Here is an 18,635-nt window from a genome sequence, read left to right as displayed (position 1 = left end):
TCAAACGGTGAATCAGCAACCGGATGAGTGGGTGACAGAGAGTGGGTGAGAGTGGGATGAATGAATGAATGAATGAATGAACATTGAATGATTTATTTCAAAGGTGTTAAGTGGGCGGAACACTCCGAACTTTTACCAAAGGCGATCGTGTAAGGCTTATGATAAGCTAAGCCAAAACCCCCCAATCCCCCCAAACCCCGATGCTCCGTTAACCTTTGCGTGACATCGAGCAAACGGCGAGAAGCGGGCATTAAAGGTCTGCCCTACACAGGTACTAGTGTGCACAGATGAGGTTTAAGTGTGGCTTGCTCGTACTTACTCTCAAATCGTCTAGGCTTGCTAACCAAAACCGGCCAACACTAGCCACGATTCCTATAAAAATTGCGGGAATAATTCGGGGTTTGCTTGTTCTCAGTAAGCCATTTGCATCGTACCAGAACCGCTAATTGAACGTGCCACCATGCCACCAGTGGATTACATCATGTAATTTTTAATTCTTAGTACCAACTTCCGATTTTCTCCATCACCGAAAAAGGTGAAAAAATATTAGTCGTCGTCAAATTGACGCGGTGTTACTAAGTGCAACAGCCTTTGGATTGAATCCCGAAGGTGACAATTTGTGTATGAACTCTGTGGTTCTACATATCGATTCTACTCCAGAGGTTGTTTATATTTATCTACATATTTATACAATTCAACATATATAGGCAGTACTTGGCAGTGTGCGACAACCTGACGATACATCCAATACCCTCCCTATCTACCGATTCTACCCACCTACGCCCTGCGACACTTATCTACCTACCCACATAAACCAAATCGCAACTACCGTAATCGACTTCGTATTCTCTCTACCTAGTACTTAGAGACCTCTCAGACATTCGAGTCATATTAAGACTTTGATACTCGAGGTGTCACAAAGGCCATAATATATATTACCGCAATACCCAGACTTACGAGCGTCGAATATCTGTCACGTCCATAACCTATACGCCCACAGCACAACAAAACAGAACACAACACAGTACACAAGCGCGTTACTACCGTAGCCATGAAGGTGATCTCGAAAGAAGAGGAGAAGGCGCACTATAGCCAAGTCCTCCGGGGCGGCCTCATCGGTGGTTCCTTAGGTCTCGGTCTGGGTTTAGGAAGTGTGCTCCTCGGATCGCGGCGGTACCCCGCCTTCCGGTCCCTCACCGTACCCTTCCGAGCCTTCCTGGTAACGTCAACGGGGACGTTCGGCGCCATCATAAACGCGGAGCGGTACTCGAACGAGTTCCACCGACGGAATAACCCGATGAACTTCTACGTCGACGACGCCCAGCGCACACAGGAGCTCATCCGACAACAGGAGACCCCCTGGGACCGCTTCACCACCTGGGGGCGCGAGAACCGCTACTCCATCGTCTTCGTCTCCTGGGTCGCCGCCATGGCCGTCTCGCTAGGCATCGTCGGCCGCAACCGCTACCTATCCAGCAGCCAGAAGCTCGTCCAGGCCCGTGTCTACGCCCAGGGTCTAACCTTGGCCGTCCTCATCGCTAGCGCCGTCTTCGAGACCGCCGACGCGAGCTCCGGGACGGGCCGCTGGGAGACCATCAAGGTCATCGACCCCGACGACCCCGAGCACAAGCACCTCATCGAAATGCGCGTCCACAAGGAGGAGTATGAGGGCCAGGACCTGTGGAAGGATATGGTGGCCGCCGAGGAGAAGCGGTTAGCCGGGCTCAAGAAAAACGGCGGCTCGTAATAGACGCGTTTTCTGATACCCCATACATTGCCACTCACACCTACGTTCTACAGAAGTGCTTACGCAGGTAGTTCTCGACAGAGAAGGAAAAAAAGGATACCAAGACGAATGAGAGCAGGTCGGGCTGCTAGGCCGTACAGACAGATAGACCGAGAGTAGCTGGAGTTTTCCTTTCCTTTTTGGGAGAGGTGGGCATTTTTTCTGCATAACAAGGTCACGAATGTGTTGGATGCGGCCTACTTACCTACCTACCTTTAACCTACACGTACTACGTTATGTTTTCCTTACATCATCATTGCCCGGGGAGTTAGGTTACTAGCATTTGTTGCGGATAGCATCATATTTTTTCTGTTTCCCTTTCCCTTTCCCTTTCCCTTTCCCCCCTCCTTTGCTTTACTTTTCCCGCTTCCTTTCATGTACAAAGTCTCACATACACAACCTCCTGGGTGCACAACCAAAAAAAAAAAGCAATTATCTAAGCATGGACGGGTGTTCTTCCTCTATTGTCATCTGTTTATTTATATTACACTCGAGGCTTAAAAAATTCAGGGGCGTGGGGAATTTGGAACGGCAAACCGAAAAAGGTTTGTTTGCTTTGGAACTTAAAGTCAAAAGGGAGGGGGAACGGGGAGGATGAACAGGTTTGGTAGGCATTATTAGTGACGATAGAACGTTTGATGCAATACTTTAATAAGATAAGATACTATTACAGACGTACAAGGACTCGCATGCATAATCAGTAATTACTAGACTTCATTCGTCATTCTGTGAACCTGACATGGCCGGCTGAAGGTTGAGATGCCTTCGGAATATCGCACGTCTTTCGTTTCGACCACCGCCAGCCCCCCTTTTATACCCCCCCGTACCCCCGTTTAACACCTCCCTCCATTCCACCTAGAAAGTCCCGTATCTGTCATTACGCTGTTTAAAAAAAAAGCAACATGAACCTCCCGCTATCTTCCATTATGTCCAAAAGTTTGTGCGTGATAGATATAGATAAGTCATGTAAGATGTAGATGGTCTGTCCTAGATATAAATATAATAATCCCTAGATAAGAGTCCATCCCTGGGTGAGGCTAGACCTCGATACTGAAATGGCTGATCTGCGAGTAATACGCATGAACAGCCAGGTCCAAAATCCAGACATCGCTAAAAACTTCACTGCCATCAAAGCCACCGACCACAAGGAGTCGGCTGTCGTATAGTATGGTGCCGTGGTATCCGCGGCCGCTAGGCGGTAGCCCATAGACTTTTCGTTTGTCCCAGGTCATAGTGACCAAGTTGAGCAGAAGCACGTCGTTCGAGTACTCGTTACCGTCGTGTCCACCAATGATGAAAAGATATGAGCCCACGATAGTTGAGGTATGCGATAACCGCCGGAAGGTTACCGGAATCAGCACCGTTTTCCAGACGTGTGTATCGACGTCGTACACCCATACGTCGTTAAAGCACTCGCCGCCATCTGAACCTCCGTAGATGATCAACTTGCTGCCTACCATGTTGGCTGTATGATAACCTCGCGCTTTGGGCCGACTAGTGTCTTTGACTGGTGTGCTACCGCTTCCAGAACTTGATGGTGCCGAGGGTCCTGATACCAGCTTCCAGCTCATTTTATGAACATCCGTCACGTCCAGCCGCCAGATGTCATTGAGAGCGCGCACCCCGTCGCCGCCGCCAAACATGTAAATACCATTCTTGTACAAGCAAGCGGTGTGCGCCCGCCGTGCGCTTGGCACTCGGTCTCCCACGATTCGCGGCCGGTGCCATCGGAAGTTGACCGTATCTAGCACATACACGTCGTTGTAGTAGGCGGGGCCATCGCCACCCCCAAAAACCACCAACTTCTTACCCACAGCTGTACATGTCATAGCGCGCAGGGGCACAGGGATGTCGCCAGATACGTGCGGACTGCTCCAATGAAACGAGTCTGCATCTAAGACGTACAGCTCATTGAAACAGGCGCGCGAGTCGCAGCCCCCAAATACATACACGTTGCTCCCTAACAGCGTCGTGGTATGTGCGCGAAGTGGCGTGTGGGATGCCCCAGATACAGGCGCTCGCGACCAGTACATGCCAGACGATGGCGCGGCGGGCACATCGGGTGCGGTCTTTGGGTCTTGTAAGGGTGGAAAGGGGACGTGGGGTCCCCGCGGCCGCGGAGGGGCAGACGACTTACGAGGCCCTCCCCCCGAGGCTGAACTGAGGGTGGTGGTGCGACCCGCTATGGCGGAAGTAGAGCGCATAGTTGCGGGGCGACGCGCATCGGCATCTTGGTTAGAGGCTGATCCGGCCTGCGGATCTGTTGGAACGGGGTTATTGTAATCCCCATGGCGTCGAAGCGTAAGAGTAGGTATAGGTGTCTGAGTTGGCGGCGGCGGAGGTGGAGCGAAGGCGGACTTGGCAACGACGGATTGCGAACGTGCTCGTATTGAGGGCTCTGAGGGTTTGCGTCTGTTTGCTGCAGAGCTGCCCTGACTTTTAGATGCAAGATGGCCTGGGGTATGGCTTCGGCCAGGAGGGTTAACTCGGTCTGAAGCCTCGTTTACGTCGGAGCCATCGGTAGAAGGCGAGGCAATCTTCTGGGATCGAACGGTCCTCGATTTGTTGCTAGATGCGGTTGGCGACCGCGAGTTGTCGGCCATTGTATTGTCAGCAGTGAGCCCGAGGTTTGTCGAACATTGCCCACGTTCCACATTCAAAAAATACTATCGTCTTTTTTGGGTCTTTATTTTTTTTTTTTTTTTTACTGAATTGTGACCTGTCTGTTATGTGTACGTCACAAGGACAGTCGCCAAAAATACCTAGTTCGCCTAACCCCGGGTAGTCTCTCGGTAATCAATAGCTGTCAAATAGCTGTCAATAGCTGCCTAGGTAAGTACTTAGCTAGGTTGCGCAAGGGCACCAGCACGGAGATGACTTGGATAGGTAGGTGAGATAGGTGGGTAGGTATTCAAAACATGGGGTAGGAACTTGGAAGTAAAAGGGGGGGTAATGGTTTCAAGTCTGACGATGTCTTTGGAGGATATATGTAATATAGATCGTACTAGGGCAGGTAAGTACTTAGTAGTCAAAGTACTAAGACGATGGGTATGAAAATAGAGAAAGGATGTTGTTCTTGGGTAGAAGTTTGGTTTGTATGCTAGAGTAGTAGATACCTAGGTAGGTATAACTAATAATGATGGCAAGGTAGAAAGGCACTAGATAATAAGCTTGTCGAGCAGACGGACAGACGGGTTCATCCCTCACCTCATTTGCCCCCCTGTATGAAACTTGTGTGTGTTCGTGCGTGTGTGTGTGCACCTTTCCAGAAAGAGAATGAGGCCTGGATAGTAGGCACTGGGAGGTCGTAGATGGACGGTTCGGTTTGACAAGGTTCGGATCTCTTTTTTTATAAAATGTACGAAGTACTTAAGTACTCAGGTTCCCTTGGTACTACGGTGCAATATCAAACTTTGAAACTTGACCAATCCCACGTCGATCCCCGCTTTAGCCGTTAGCTGTGTCTCTACTTATTCTACTTATTATGTAATATTCAATATCAAACTTATACACACGATAGGTACATACCATGTACTGTGTATCTACATATACCTAGTATTATTATTGATCACTACTACTACTAGTAGTAAAATACTTGAAGCAAGAAACTTTTTCTTAGAAACATATGAAAAATGACATAACCCACCTTCATCTCCCAAAATAAATCTGTCAATTGCCATTAATAGGTACTGAAGTACTCAAATGACGGACACTAAGCTTGCCCAAGGCAGTAAGGTTGTCGATGCCATGGTTGGTCCAGAAATACCATCCAAGCATGCTATTAATGGCGATACGAATGGTCAAGGCTCACTAGATACCATTGAGGCCGATGGTCCTGCTTCTAAGAGAGTCAAGCTTGACCATGATGAGATGAAGAAGGAGGAAACTCAACAAGCTCAACCGGATCGGAGAGTTCGCGGTGTTGCGCCCGTGAAGGCTGAGTAAGTTTGGATGCTTGATAGCAGGACCACCATGTACTGTTTAGACTAACCGGCGTCGCTAGATACCTCATCTCTCTTGAGCCTCGGGACAAGGTGATTGATGATGACGCAGCAGAGGGTTCCATTGCAACAAACGACCCCCCCAATGCTAAGCCTGATGCTCGGGATAACGGTGGGAAGAAAGGAAAGAACCGGAAGAAGCAAAGCGGTCAAAACCAAAATCGCAGCTATGGCCATTTTGAGGATGCACTCCGCCTATGCAACAGCGTAACCTACACCAATGAATTCTCGCCTAAATCGTGTAAATACGGCGAAAGGTGTAACCTCTGTCATGATCTGCGCAAGTATCTCAAAGAGGGTCGGCGTGAGGACTTGGACACTCTCAACGGCAAGTGTCCCATCTTCGAAAACTACGGTAGATGCACCTCTGGATGGAAGTGTCGATTTGTTAAGAGCCATTCTAAGGAGGTCGACCGAGAAGATGGACGCAAGGAGCTTATTCTCCTTCAAAGTTCCGATTCTACGGAAACTGAAGACGACCCTGATCAACGACCAGGCATTGTCAACGCTGTATCTTCCGATATTAAATGGGACTTGGCGAGAAGGAAGGTAGTTTTCGACAAATCCGAACCTTATATTAAATGGCTAGAAAAGGATACGGAACTTGCAAGAAAGGTCTATCACAGGACGAAAAAGCAGGAGGAAGACCGTGAAAATGGAGTTGATGCAGAAGACCACAGAGCTCAGTTCGTGGACCCGCCCCTCAAGCCATCGGAGAAGAGGAGGATTTACTTTGGGAAAGAGACACCAGTCCTAGCACCCCTAACTACACAAGGCAACCTACCATTCCGACGTCTATGTGTTGAACTAGGAGCTCAGGTTACGTATTCAGAGATGGCCATGGGAATGCCCCTGGTGCAAGGACAGAAAGGCGAATGGGCACTTATGAAGGCCCACGAATCCGAAACGGTGTCCCCTCGATACACGCCTGAGAGTAATTCGACTGTGAAAGGCTATGATAACGCGAAGGACCTCAAATTCGGTGTGCAGATTTCGGGGAACCAACCGTGGGTAGCGATGAAGGCGACAGAGGTCCTCACTCGATTCCTCCCACATCTTCGAGTGGTAGATCTAAACTGCGGCTGTCCCATCGATCTCGTCTATCAGTCGGGGGCCGGATCTGCGCTCCTTGACACCCCTAGCAAACTGGAAAAGATAGTCAGAGGCATGAATGTTGTTTCTGGGGATGTGCCCATCACAGCTAAGCTGCGAATGGGTGTACGAGACGGAAAACCGACAGCAGATAGGCTTATTGAGAGGCTTGCCTTCGGAGGCATTGACATGCGAGAAAGGCTGGGAGCGCCGGGTTGCGCAGCCATCACGTTACATGGACGCAGTAGACAGCAACGGTATACGAGGAGTGCGGATTGGTCTTATATTGCCGAATGCGCGGCCCTGATCAAGTCCTACAAGGACAAGAAGGACAAATTAACTGACACTGCTATGGCAGCAGATGCCAGTACTCAAGCAAACACTGCCGACGAGAAGGTTTACTTCATTGGAAACGGCGATTGCTACTCGCACGTTGACTACTTTGACCATATCGACAACGCCAAGGTAGATACAGTTATGATCGCGAGAGGCGCTATGGTGAAGCCGTGGATTTTCGAGGAGATTGAAAAAGGCCAGTATTTGGACAAGTCGGCATCGGAGCGGTTGGGATACATAGAGAAGTTCGTACGCTATGGATTGGAAGCTTGGGGTTCGGACGAGCTAGGTCTTGGGTTTACAAGGCGATTCTTGTTAGAGTGGTTAAGCTTCACGCATCGCTACGTCCCGTTGGGCATCCTGGAACACATGCCTCCTAGCCTCAACGACCGGCCACCACGATATAGAGGACGAGATGATCTCGAAACTCTTCTTGCCAGTGATAATTACATGGACTGGATTAAGATTAGGTATGTAATTCGCTTCTTACTATCTCTTCCCCTTATCCCGTATTCGTTCTAATACTGATGAAAACGGCAGTGAAATGTTTCTTGGACCCGCACACCCGAGCTTCAAGTTCCAGCCCAAGCATAAGTCCAATAGTTACGAGATCGAGGCCGAGGGATAGTCCTTCTATCTCTAGAATGACTATACCTACTGTGGCCAGGCCAGCTAAAAGGCTGAATACCTATCTTGGTACCCACATACAAAGGTGGTAGGGAAAATAGAAAGATTACATGACTTAGTGGCGGCTGTACACGCGGCCGGTGGCTTCGTATTAATAGGCCAGATTGCCTTAGGTTAGGTTAGTAGGATTAGGTACCTAGGTAGCCATCAATATGAGCAATACATGTGTAGTACACTCGGCAGAGTACTTCGTATGGATGCGTATAAAATGACTCAAATTGACTTGATATTCATTCGTTCTATTATCGTTATCAGTTGATAATTTGCTTTATTTGCAAGCAATGGGAATAGAATATGATGAGGTTCAAGATGATAATGGTGCATGTGAGTAAATAGATTCAAAATGTAACTTTTACTGTATTGATAGATGTAGTTACATACTAATTACTAGGTACTAGTAGTAGTAAATTATTGTACAGTTTGAATTGTGCCTTACCTAATGCAACAGATAACTGCAACGTCATTTCCTTACGGAAAACTGACGTAGTTGACTTCCAAGCTACCCTTGTAAGCCCCGCCAGCCAGTAAACGAGCTCAGCCAGGTCAGGTAACGACACTGCACACTGCACACTGCACACTACACACTGCACAGCGGACAAGGCCACATTTCTTACCACTTAACAACTTTTCAGACAATCTTCAATTTTCAGCTTTGTTACAACTTCAAAGCCAAATTGAAGAAAGGGTAAACCACCCCGAAAAAGCAAGAATCAAGAATTAAATCATTCACTTTATCGTATCCTATATACGACAATTCACTTTGCATAATTCAAGACGGCTCAGACGTCTTGAAATCACCAATTCTCCCTTGACAACGCATTTAGGCACTCTTGCTGTTCCTGCACCACCAACCACACCACAGTGCTTCCGACTCTTCCACCAGCACGAGCAATAAACACGAGCAAGAAAGAGCACTTTCACCTCAGCAACCCGTCAAAATGACGCTTTATTATACTCTCGTAAGTCTCAATCATTCCTTTCGACCTAATTTCATCAGATCTACCGAGAAGATCTGTCGAAATTATGGCCATGATTACTATGATGGATTTGCTAATGATAGATAATCAGGTCTTCGTGCTCCTAGTAGCCGAGATGTCTCTCTTCATGCTACTGGTTGTTCCGATGCCATTTACGGTTCGCCGCAAGATGTTCACGTACGTGCACGATGAGTTCTTTTCTTTACCTTTTTTTTTCTTATAGAGTAGTGGACTAACTAACATGTGCGAACTGCAGATTCCTCTCGGAAAATCCGGTGATAGCCAAATTACAGTATTGGCTTAAGATCACTTTCGTGTTCATCCTCATCCTGTTCCTCGACAGCGTTAACCGCGTCTACCGTGTACAACTCGAGCTAGCTGCCGCTACTGATTCAAAACAGGGCACGGCGTATGTTTCCCCTTCCAATTATCCTCCTGTCTAACTCCCAATTACTAAAATAAGCCTAACCTGCTAACCATTTCAAAATCACAGAGCGGTTATGGGTCACGAGCGCCTTGAAGTCCAAGCCCGCAAATTTTACAGCCAGCGCAACATGTATCTCTGCGGTTTCACTTTATTCCTGTCTCTAATCCTCAACCGCACCTACACGATGATTCTCGAAGTGCTCCGCCTCGAAGAGAAGGTCAAGCAGTACGAAGGAACAGACCGCAAGACCAAGGATGCCGAGAAGTTGGCTACGGCTGGTAAGCCCGGTGAGATCGCCCGTCTGAGACTCGACCTTGAGAAGAAAGATCGCGATATCGAGGCACTTAAGAAACAAGCCGAGGGACTTTCTCGCGAATACCACGATCTCTGCGAGAAGTACGGCGAGACACAGCCCCCTGCCGGTACCCGTAAGGATAAATAGGTCTTGTCTATTGTCCGTACACCGCTACAAGGCTCGAGCCGAGCGACGAAATATACTACCGTGAGGAATCGAGGTGTGCTTAGGGTATGGGAATTTTCAACATACTAGGATAGGCGTGCAATTCGTATATTAGATTCTGGGCGGCCTAATCGATCGACTTGAGACGGCGTCATAAGGAAAGGGCAAGGATATGAATACAGGACATCTGGCATTATTAAGAAACTGGATGCTATTTTTCTACCTAAGCATAAGCAGATGAACGAATGGACGGCTATAACTATTTGTGATTTCCCATCTCTGCTTTCTGTGACATGGACTAATGGGCCTTTCAGCTTTCATGAGTTTCTATGCTGTGCTGAATTAGGATGAGAACGTTCTGATTAACTTGCAGACACTTCGTTCATCATTGTGCCAATGTTTTGATAGATACATGTACATGTACACATGGTGAGAATGACCCGTACGTGTTACCTAGTAAGTCTCTCTATAGGTACCTTTGACTTGGACCTGCAAGTAGGCAGGAAAACGGTATGAAGAAAGAGGCTCTATAGGTACTATCACGTGTGAAAAATACTATAGTGTAAGACACCGTTAAGTAAAGTAATACTAGATAGTTGATGTAGACTGGCTCGCCTAGGTTCCTACCTTGATAAGTACCTAGGTAAGTAATAAGTAGGTTATACGTGGACTTAATCGGTGCATAGTTGATAGTATTCCCCTCTCTTGGTCTCCTCTCCCTTTCATTCCACTTCCATCTCTCTTGTCCCTCACTCCGTCACACCCCCATTCTCTTGCTCATTTTTATACTCATATTTCAGATTTCGTCCACAAGGCTACCGAAGAAAGCAAGCGAAACTCCTAAGTACCCGTCATATAACCAAGGGATTAACCGAACAACCGTGCATCATTCCCAAGTAAAGTAATAAAAGAGAAAGGGGGGAGGATAGAGGATGAAAATAAACAGGCAAGCAAACAAGAGGAGGGGTATCTTCAAAGCGAGGGCACAACGACAACGACAACGACGAACTCGAACCTCGAACTCAACCAAGCTGAAGTTTTCTTTTTAAAAGAGACGGGTAGATGGTAGATGGGTTGGTAAGCAATGAGCAATAAAACATTAGCATGAATGAAGAACGAGTAAAATGAACAAGAAAGATAGTTTGAACCTCCCCTATAAATGTTTATGTTGTTGTTGATGATGATGAGGTAGTCTGTCTGTACCTACTAAGTATATACTTAGGTAGGTAGGTATCTAGTTGTAGGAGTAGTAGTAGTAATAGTAGGTAGTATATGGAGATGAAGATGGATTCGTAACAAGTCATGAGAGCGAAATTTTGCAATCCTTTCCAACCATCCTTCTTCTTTCTTTTTCCACCGGGGGTATATAATAGTACGTTATAAAAAAAATCATTTCTTCCATTCATGGATAGTTTTCCTTTCTTCATACACCGAGACCGATATATAAAAACGGCCCCATGCATGCCTGTCAGGCCAGCGGGTGGAGGGTGGGGGGCAGTCTCCTGAAATATGTTCAGACGGCAATGGTGACGGTCCTCATGTTATCAGCATCCTCGACTTGAAAGCCGAAAACGAACTTGAACAAGTCGCGCAGGTACCCGTATTGGCCGGAGCGATGCATCATCCATCCCACGCTCTTCGCTACATCGGTGGCGTAAACGCGCTTCCCGGACTTGGGTAGGGACGAGGCTTGCCTAAAAGACGAATCGGTCACGACGAGGTTCTTGTAGTTCTGCAGCAGCGCCGCCTGCGAGGGGAGCGAGCCGAAGGATCCCGTGGGCAGCGACTTGACGAAGGTCGGTAGCGAGGCAGCGGCGCTGCTGTGATGCCCGTCCGATGCACTGTCCCGCGAGAACCCGAGGTTCATGGCCGCTTTGAGGACCAGCATCTTGATGCGCGTGATGTTGGATTCTTCGCTCGTCGTCGCTGTCGTGGTCGCCGTGCTCGATGTCCGCTGGCTGCTTTGCGAATAGCTTGATAGGTTCGAGGCGCTGCTGGACCACCGGCCGCCTCGGTTGCTGTCGGTTCCTAGCACTAGGATGTTGGGCATGCTGGGGGACTCGGTATCCGGGGAAACTGGCGTATCCTCAAACTCGGTGCAGGGTGTCTCGGGTACTGGTGGGTAGTTTCGTGACGGTTTTGTTCCCCCGTGAGAAGGATTTTTTAGACTACTTGGCTTTGAGCGGCTCGAAGTCCTACTCTCTCGACCGTCCGCCATCTCCCCTGCATCCCAATCTCGATTACCATACGAGAGGAAGCCGGCCTGGCCTGGGCGTGGAGTGCCCCTGTCTGGCCGGACTTGCGTCCATCCTGCCCTGAACATGTCGCAGAGCTCCCAACACGCTTGAACGGCCGAGCCGAGGAGTCGTTCATCTGCTGCCTTGCCGTTTCTCTTGTTCTGCTGCAGACTGAATAGCATCTCCGCCAGCGACCAACACGCGGATAGGAGTGAGTCTGTCTCTTCGCCTAGCTCGCCGCGCTGCTTCATGAGTCGGTGGCACAACGTGATATAGAAGTCCAGTGTTCGTTCACGGAAAGCCTCTGGGAGATTTCGACTGTCCTGTGCGCTATATAAACTACCAAATCGTTAGCATACCTAATATAGTGCCTTTTATGAATAAAAAGCCATCATGCTCATTCAACTTACTGATTATTCAGCTCGAAGCTCACTCGCAAAATAGAATCTGCCACTTCATCGCTGCGATCCCGTACGTCGAACAGGGCCTGGCAAAAATCTCGGCACAGATCTAGGTTTTGGCGCACGTTAAAAGAGTCCTCAGTATCTTCACGGTTGTCATATAGACGCCGGCATAATTCCCAACAGCACTTCCAAGCTTTTTCGTACCCGTCAGGGGTTCCCGACGTGCTGAACACTCTCTCCCGGTGGTGTGTACTGAGATTGGCCAATGTGTTGCATAGAGTCCAGCATTCTTGTAGAGCCGCCTTGAGAGACGTGATTTCCACATCATCGCCTTTCTTCTCTCGAATAGGCGTGCCGTATTCCTCCTCATCATCATAGCTGTCCAGGTCCGGCTCCCCATCTGTTTCTGATTCCTTCGATTCGGGGATCACTGTGACAAAAAAAGATCCGAGTTAGCTTTAACACGGGGCAGTTTGTGGATTGCTATTTACACTGACGTTCGAGACTACTGGCGCTCCTAGGGCGTGCTTTTGGCGAATCGCCTAGTATCTCTTGCAAGGTCTGTGCCCTGGGTGTAGCGCTGTCGATACTATACTTGACTGGCTTGATATTTGTCCTCAGATGTGGCGTTGGTAAATCGGGGAATTTAACCTGTATTATGTGAGTTTTTGGCGTATCGACTACGTTCTACGAGCTTTTGCTATCTTACCTTTGATACTCGGTCAGGTGGAGGGGGAGATACGGCAGTATCTTCGGACGCGGGCACAGGGGAGGAAGACTTGGGCGACGAAGTTCGGACCGAGTCTGACTGCCTCGGGGAGCTGTCGGCGGCCGACTATGACGATGAGCGGATGCGGAAAAGCTACAAGAAAGCTCTACAACTTACCCAACTTTGAAAGCCTTTTGGGGCATGTATGACTGATACTATGCCCTCAGCCGTTGACTGCCGTATTTGATCGGAAATGTTCGTGCTGATACTCGGCATCTGGCTTTAGATTAGCATTGCTACGACTCATGTATCTCTCGCTATCATAAGTCACCAACCTGAGGATGATGATGATCGGGGCTCTTGTCGTTGGGCTGAGACCGAACCTCATCATATTCTTCGTCGTCGATCTCCGTCACTTCGGTCCCGATAGATGTGACTGGTGAGGGGCCAACCATGTCGACTGGGCTCAGGAGATAATTGTTGCTCGACAGTGGCCGGCTAGCTGCCAGCGTCGGTCGAAAGGAACCAGACTCCAAGGCGCTAGTAGACCTGTACTCTCTATCAGCATTCGCCAATTCATCAACTTGAGGGAGATAAGCAACCGACATTGGGCGGAACTGCGAACGAGGAGCAGAGGTAGACTCTGGCGACGATATAGACATGTCCATGGGAGACGAGAAAGCACTTCCGGTGGATGATCTCAATGGACCTTCCAGGGCCATGATTAGTTCGGATAGCAAAGATCAATATCGATCGGCCACGAGGTAGATAAGTAAGAATGTAAGTAATTGGCTGGAATGCGCTTGATGGCGGCTCGGCTCCTTTCTATTGTCTGGCGGCTCTAGGCGCTTTAGATAGACGGGATGCCGCGCTTATAAGCACGCGGGCACGTGTAGTATGTATACCACGTCCAGAGGTCGCGGATTGGGCCGGGCTTGGGATCCTGACAACGGCTGAGATGGAGTGGAGGTGGAAGGCGTTTTTTTGTGTATGTATGTGTAAGAGAGCTAGCTCTATCTGACCCAAACGACACTGCGGGAATGGCGGTGCGAAGTTTCGAACGACCGCGGTCCTTATTCTACCCAATTTGCACCAACTTACAGTAGCAATGCTCCAACAGACTAGATACTACCAATTAAGAAACCCTCTAAGAAGAAAGATCCGCATATAAAAAGTACAGGGTAAGGATGGGGTCAACACGTAGGTATACTATCGTTCTTTCGCAAAAGTAAAGTTGACCTGACTGGACGGATAGGTAGAAGATGGTGGGCCAGGTTGGTTCAATCGTCCTGCCGGGAGAGGGGCTGAGGAAAGAAAAAAAAAAGGACGTCGGCTTGATATTCGTCAGAGAAAGTCAGAGAAGCTCCACCAGGACCCGAAAGGAATAACAGATATGTAGCTCATCGGCCGAGAGCATGCTAGGGTCCTATAATGCAGCTAGCTGCCCTAGCGATATACTCTGAGGTGGAACTGGAAGATCGAGATGATAAAATTATTGATGGGGGTACAACAGTGGTATAGTGAGATATGGGAAAGTAGGTATAAAGGATATGATATCGTGGCTGAAATTGAGAAGTTGGGTTGGATGATGATCAGAGCGGGAATCCTGTTTCCACTGTTTGACTGACTAAAGTAGGTAGTAGGTAACTATTACTAGGTAAGTAGTAGTTATGTGGTGGCACGGAGGCTCTTCTGTCTCTCTCTCTCCTCTCTCTCTCTCTCTCTCTGTGTGTGTGTGTGTGTCCTATGTATGTCTTGTCTTGCCTTGACTGATGATAGCTTCGGGCAGAAGCCGATGGTTGAATTGCTGTTAGAGATGGCTTGTCTGGGTTTGCTGCCGCCCTCTTCACAGCTAGTCCATTCGCATAGCCTGCAGATGCGCGTCTTTGTCCCTTCGCAACTTTCTGGCGAGTAAAAAGACAGTAAGGGAGAGGATCGGAGGGTGGGCGGCAGGGGGTTAGACAGGGGCTTCGGCGCTTACAGCCACGGGCGGATCGTTGCCATGGACGAGTCACGAAAGTCCATTCCCACTTCTCTTACAGATACCCTGCCTAGTCCACCACTCTTTCGAACGAGCTACTGCCTACATACACTACATACCTGGTTAGTTAACTAGGTACTACATAACTAGGTATTAACCCACTTCATCGCATCCATGTTGGGGTAAAATGTGCAAATTGCAAAAGCGCAAAAGTACATGATACTCAAAACAAATGTCCAAGATGGAGGCCAATGGCTTAGCGACATGATAGCAACAAAAAGAACATTTTGAAACATTGAAGCATCAGCTTTGCTACATGCCCTGTGCTTTTTTGTTCCCCTCTCGTTCGCCCCTCAAAACATAGCAGTGCCAGAGTTGTATTACCGTGAGTCACAACGGCTCGACCCGTCACTAAGATGTATTTAACACTACACACCAACCTAGAGGGTCCTAGAGTACCAGCCTACCTATCTACCTATCTACCAGATTCTACCTACCTACCTACCTACCTAGGGAGGTATTGTAATAATTGTATGGGCATAGGACTATGCGTATTAGGCAGTGATAGCCCTATCCGTGTGTAAGTCTCTGACACGCTTTACTACATGTCAATCCCTACGTATTCTATCTAGGGTAGCACATAGTAGGGTAGGTAGTAAGCTTGTGGTATCCCTAGACAGGTGATGGCAGCATCCTGACATAATCGGGAAGGAGTCCGGATGAACTACCTGATACGTGCTGGAGCCTACATATTCTACATATGGATGTAGGTACTAACATTATACATAGGCTGCTAGGTAGGTACATATGCCCTACATTATGATTAACCCATATGGTGCGTGATCCATAATATCCATAATAAAGAGTGGTGGGAAGTGGCCGGTGCCATAAATCGCGGGTATTTTGTGCACCTTGACAGCCAATCCTTCTCGAATGGCTAGGATAGGGTTCCCGAGGATCTGGTACCGCGCCTTTTATTAGAACTGATGGGGTCTCCCATGTGGGCCTGGGATAGCTGTTAGGTGTCAAACTTTGACCGATCAGCGACCTGAGACCTGGAGGGTGTATGATGGTATGTATTGTATGCATATCTATGTAGGTCAGCAGTTTCTTATGGAAGGCCATCAAGCAAGAAACATATGGTGAATTCAACATATTGACTATGATAGACATAACTACACAGTATCACCCCAACTCAGATCTAATCACTGATCAATGTACCTGTGAACCAATAGAATTGTGCATTTTTTGGTGGCTCGGCCTACATATTGATAGTATTATATAGTATGTATGTACCTATAAATGCATTACCTTAGGTAGACACACTTTGATTGGCTACTATGCACCTAGGCTAGCATCTCTACATAGATGATAGTATGTATGCTGTTTGCCATGGTGTTTACCAACCTTGCCGTCTTCCTACATGACTAATCCATCCTATACTATCTCATTCTCATTCTCTCCTTTTTGTAAAGTATCATGTTTTTCTTTTAGCCAGATCCTTTGAGATATCAAACGGCGTTTGCCGAGATGGATGAAAGTTCAAGATATAATTAATCCTACGTAAGATCAGCCCTCGCTTATCCATTGGGGGCGCTTTTCCAGAACGCAACGCCCGATCCTCTGCTTAGTCTCAACGTGCATAGGCGCCGTGATACAGAACTATGGAGGTAGAACGCCTCAACATGTGCGAAAGCCAGGAAGCCCTTGAAGCCCTTGCATGATGGTTAAATCTCAGTTATACAATACAGCAGTGGTTTGATTGTCAGCGTTGGCTACGAAGCACATACACCTACCTATACTAGGCCTATACAGAGTCCCTCATCTCATCCGTAAATATATCTAGAGTCAATAGCTGCCTAAGATACAGCATCTACCGTTAGACTATAGCAGGTTAGATACTTACATGTAGCCTACCTACATAGTACATACCTAACCTAGTAGTATTACTAGCTACCTGGGCATAGGAGGCACTAAGGTATGTATATATGTAGGTTAGGAATTCCGGGAATCCTTCGGGGCTCTCCCATTAGAAAATTGGATAACGGTCTCGGTTTCGTTCGTTTAGATCAGAAATAAGCCATTTGCTTTTTCTATTCTTCTTCTGGAACAAGGGCTTGAAATAGGCGAAGATGCGGTCAATACATGTGGGTACCCTCAAAGTACCAACCTACATAGTAGACAGACACCTACATAGGTATCCAGAATTTCGAACTACCTTCAGGGCTGCATATTTACCTAGGTATGCTGCACATTCAACCAACTACTAGTTAACACCAAGCGCTTATGGCGACAACAGCACCACTAAAGATGGCCGACGTGGCACTCTCTAAGACCATAATTAGTCGCGGCGATTATACCCTTCGTTGGGAGAAGGCTAAGCTGAATGCCTTGCTTCAGTTTGTTTACCTAATGCCTGTTCACAAAGAGATTTCGATTCGCCTGTCAGTTTTCAGATCAGCCATGCGGTAGGTAGGCTTCCCTTTCCAGATATCCGGAACATACCAACCATAGAAGTAAGGTGAGAACACTGTTCTATGCACGCTACCAAGCTTCTAAGGGGATTTTTGCAAGCAGTCATCGCGTATATTCCGCATGGTACCCTAGCCAGCAACTGTTTGGGGCGCATTCGAGGCCGCATATACAGGCCGCTCGCAAGATAGCCGCAAGGCGTTCTAACTTTTGATAGTTCCGAGAAAATTCTATTGGCACAATCTCCATCGTCGTTTAAAGTAGATCGGATAGTTCACATTGTAGTCTGAGATTAGTCCTCTGTGAATACTAATCAAGTGATGCTATGACGCCTGCCTAAAGTCATCCTCCAACGCCACGGGATGCAATCTTTCTGTTTATAATCGTTGACATCAAATTCATTATAAGTGGGTGTTGCCAAGTTCCAAGCTCATCGTTGTTGTAGCTGAATCTTCTTTTCGTTTCGTCCATCCGGGGTATATCTTGTTTACTCGTTAATAATTTCCTCTCTGGGTACATTTTATCTCGGTTCCGGGGTAACAGCCTTACTTCAGTAATTTCTCGATGAGGTCGACGTGGGTCATGATCATGCGACGGCAGCAGTATCGCTTTAGGCCAAGCGAGTCCATGGCGTCGCTTGAATAAGTTATTAGTACAATATCAATAAATAGACAAACAGAGATGAGGATGGCATTATCTTACCCATCGGGGATGCCCTCATCGATCAACTTGAGATATCGTTCCCAAAGATCTCCAGTCACCTGTAGTGCGCCTCGGTCAATACAAAACAAACCAAAAATGGCGGGACAACAAAGCCTACCTTCCCACAAGAAAAGCATCTAATAGGAATAATCATGGTGAAGTGTGATATTCTAGGGCTTATAGTTGGTAGAGTGATTGTAGATGAAGTTGATTTGTCAAATCTAGGCGAATGAACACGGTCGATAGATAGATTCAATGTGAACCGTCGCAATAAAAAAGAGATCAACTCTGGCGAAAGAAACAAAGGTTTGAGTTTGGAAATTTGATGCTTTGTTATCGATAGTTGGCTGATCTGCATGACACT

At 47.7% G+C, this 18,635-nt stretch overlaps 6 protein-coding genes across 6 annotated transcripts; 3 read left to right on the top strand and 3 right to left on the bottom strand.

Moving 5' to 3' along the window:
• Positions 1–683: 683 nt before the first annotated feature.
• GGS25DRAFT_435040 (uncharacterized protein) lies at positions 684–1,983 on the top strand. Its single transcript, XM_049258689.1, has one exon. The coding sequence runs from the start codon at positions 1,052–1,054 to the stop codon at positions 1,745–1,747; it is 696 nt and encodes a 231-aa protein (XP_049112703.1). The 5' UTR covers positions 684–1,051; the 3' UTR covers positions 1,748–1,983.
• Positions 1,984–2,613: 630 nt separating this feature from the next.
• GGS25DRAFT_505492 (galactose oxidase) lies at positions 2,614–5,139 on the bottom strand. The gene is made up of 2 exons (XM_049262240.1): positions 4,994–5,139; positions 2,614–4,589 (listed from the first exon to the last, which is right to left on the bottom strand). The coding sequence occupies exon 2, from the start codon at positions 4,387–4,389 to the stop codon at positions 2,824–2,826; it is 1,566 nt and encodes a 521-aa protein (XP_049112702.1). The 5' UTR covers positions 4,390–4,589; positions 4,994–5,139; the 3' UTR covers positions 2,614–2,823.
• Positions 5,140–5,190: 51 nt separating this feature from the next.
• GGS25DRAFT_505489 (FMN-linked oxidoreductase) lies at positions 5,191–8,401 on the top strand. The gene is made up of 4 exons (XM_049262239.1): positions 5,191–5,727; positions 5,790–7,685; positions 7,756–8,226; positions 8,304–8,401. Exons 1-3 carry the CDS (start codon positions 5,489–5,491, stop codon positions 7,841–7,843), a joined length of 2,223 nt encoding a protein of 740 aa, XP_049112701.1. The 5' UTR covers positions 5,191–5,488; the 3' UTR covers positions 7,844–8,226; positions 8,304–8,401.
• Positions 8,402–8,646: 245 nt separating this feature from the next.
• Positions 8,647–9,800, top strand: GGS25DRAFT_434939 (B-cell receptor-associated 31-like protein). The gene is made up of 3 exons (XM_049258688.1): positions 8,647–9,056; positions 9,136–9,288; positions 9,373–9,800. The coding sequence occupies exons 1-3, from the start codon at positions 8,926–8,928 to the stop codon at positions 9,746–9,748; spliced, it is 660 nt and encodes a 219-aa protein (XP_049112700.1). The 5' UTR covers positions 8,647–8,925; the 3' UTR covers positions 9,749–9,800.
• A 1,479-nt stretch (positions 9,801–11,279) lies between these two features.
• On the bottom strand, positions 11,280–13,838 carry GGS25DRAFT_525073 (uncharacterized protein; the record flags this gene model as incomplete). The annotated part of the gene is made up of 7 exons (XM_049264720.1): positions 11,280–12,342; positions 12,414–12,837; positions 12,905–13,058; positions 13,117–13,242; positions 13,294–13,392; positions 13,452–13,665; positions 13,723–13,838. The coding sequence occupies 7 exons, from the start codon at positions 13,836–13,838 to the stop codon at positions 11,280–11,282; spliced, it is 2,196 nt and encodes a 731-aa protein (XP_049112699.1).
• Positions 13,839–17,999: 4,161 nt separating this feature from the next.
• Positions 18,000–18,425, bottom strand: GGS25DRAFT_515731 (DNA-directed RNA polymerases I/II/III subunit 10; the record flags this gene model as incomplete). The annotated part of the gene is made up of 4 exons (XM_049263113.1): positions 18,000–18,051; positions 18,119–18,205; positions 18,272–18,330; positions 18,390–18,425. The coding sequence occupies 4 exons, from the start codon at positions 18,423–18,425 to the stop codon at positions 18,000–18,002; spliced, it is 234 nt and encodes a 77-aa protein (XP_049112698.1).
• Positions 18,426–18,635: the final 210 nt, after the last annotated feature.

Source organism: Hypoxylon fragiforme, assembly GCF_022984875.1.
Source record: "Hypoxylon fragiforme strain CBS 206.31 chromosome Unknown GGS25scaffold_9, whole genome shotgun sequence".
In the NCBI taxonomy this organism is placed as follows: Eukaryota; Fungi; Ascomycota; class Sordariomycetes; order Xylariales; family Hypoxylaceae; genus Hypoxylon; species Hypoxylon fragiforme.
Note: the sequence above shows the minus strand (reverse complement) of the source record. Positions and strands in the feature narration are given on the sequence as shown.

Coding starts and splice junctions, on each gene's coding strand:
- GGS25DRAFT_435040 (XM_049258689.1), top strand. CDS start 1,052: ATGAAGGTGATCTCGAAAGAAGAGGAGAAGGCGCACTATAGCCAAGTC.
- GGS25DRAFT_505489 (XM_049262239.1), top strand. CDS start 5,489: ATGACGGACACTAAGCTTGCCCAAGGCAGTAAGGTTGTCGATGCCATG. Junction 5,728..5,789: donor GTTGCGCCCGTGAAGGCTGA/GTAAGTTTGGAT, acceptor CGGCGTCGCTAG/ATACCTCATCTCTCTTGAGC. Junction 7,686..7,755: donor ATGGACTGGATTAAGATTAG/GTATGTAATTCG, acceptor TGAAAACGGCAG/TGAAATGTTTCTTGGACCCG.
- GGS25DRAFT_505492 (XM_049262240.1), bottom strand. CDS start 4,389: ATGGCCGACAACTCGCGGTCGCCAACCGCATCTAGCAACAAATCGAGG.
- GGS25DRAFT_434939 (XM_049258688.1), top strand. CDS start 8,926: ATGGCCATGATTACTATGATGGATTTGCTAATGATAGATAATCAGGTC. Junction 9,057..9,135: donor GTTCGCCGCAAGATGTTCAC/GTACGTGCACGA, acceptor TGCGAACTGCAG/ATTCCTCTCGGAAAATCCGG. Junction 9,289..9,372: donor GATTCAAAACAGGGCACGGC/GTATGTTTCCCC, acceptor TCAAAATCACAG/AGCGGTTATGGGTCACGAGC.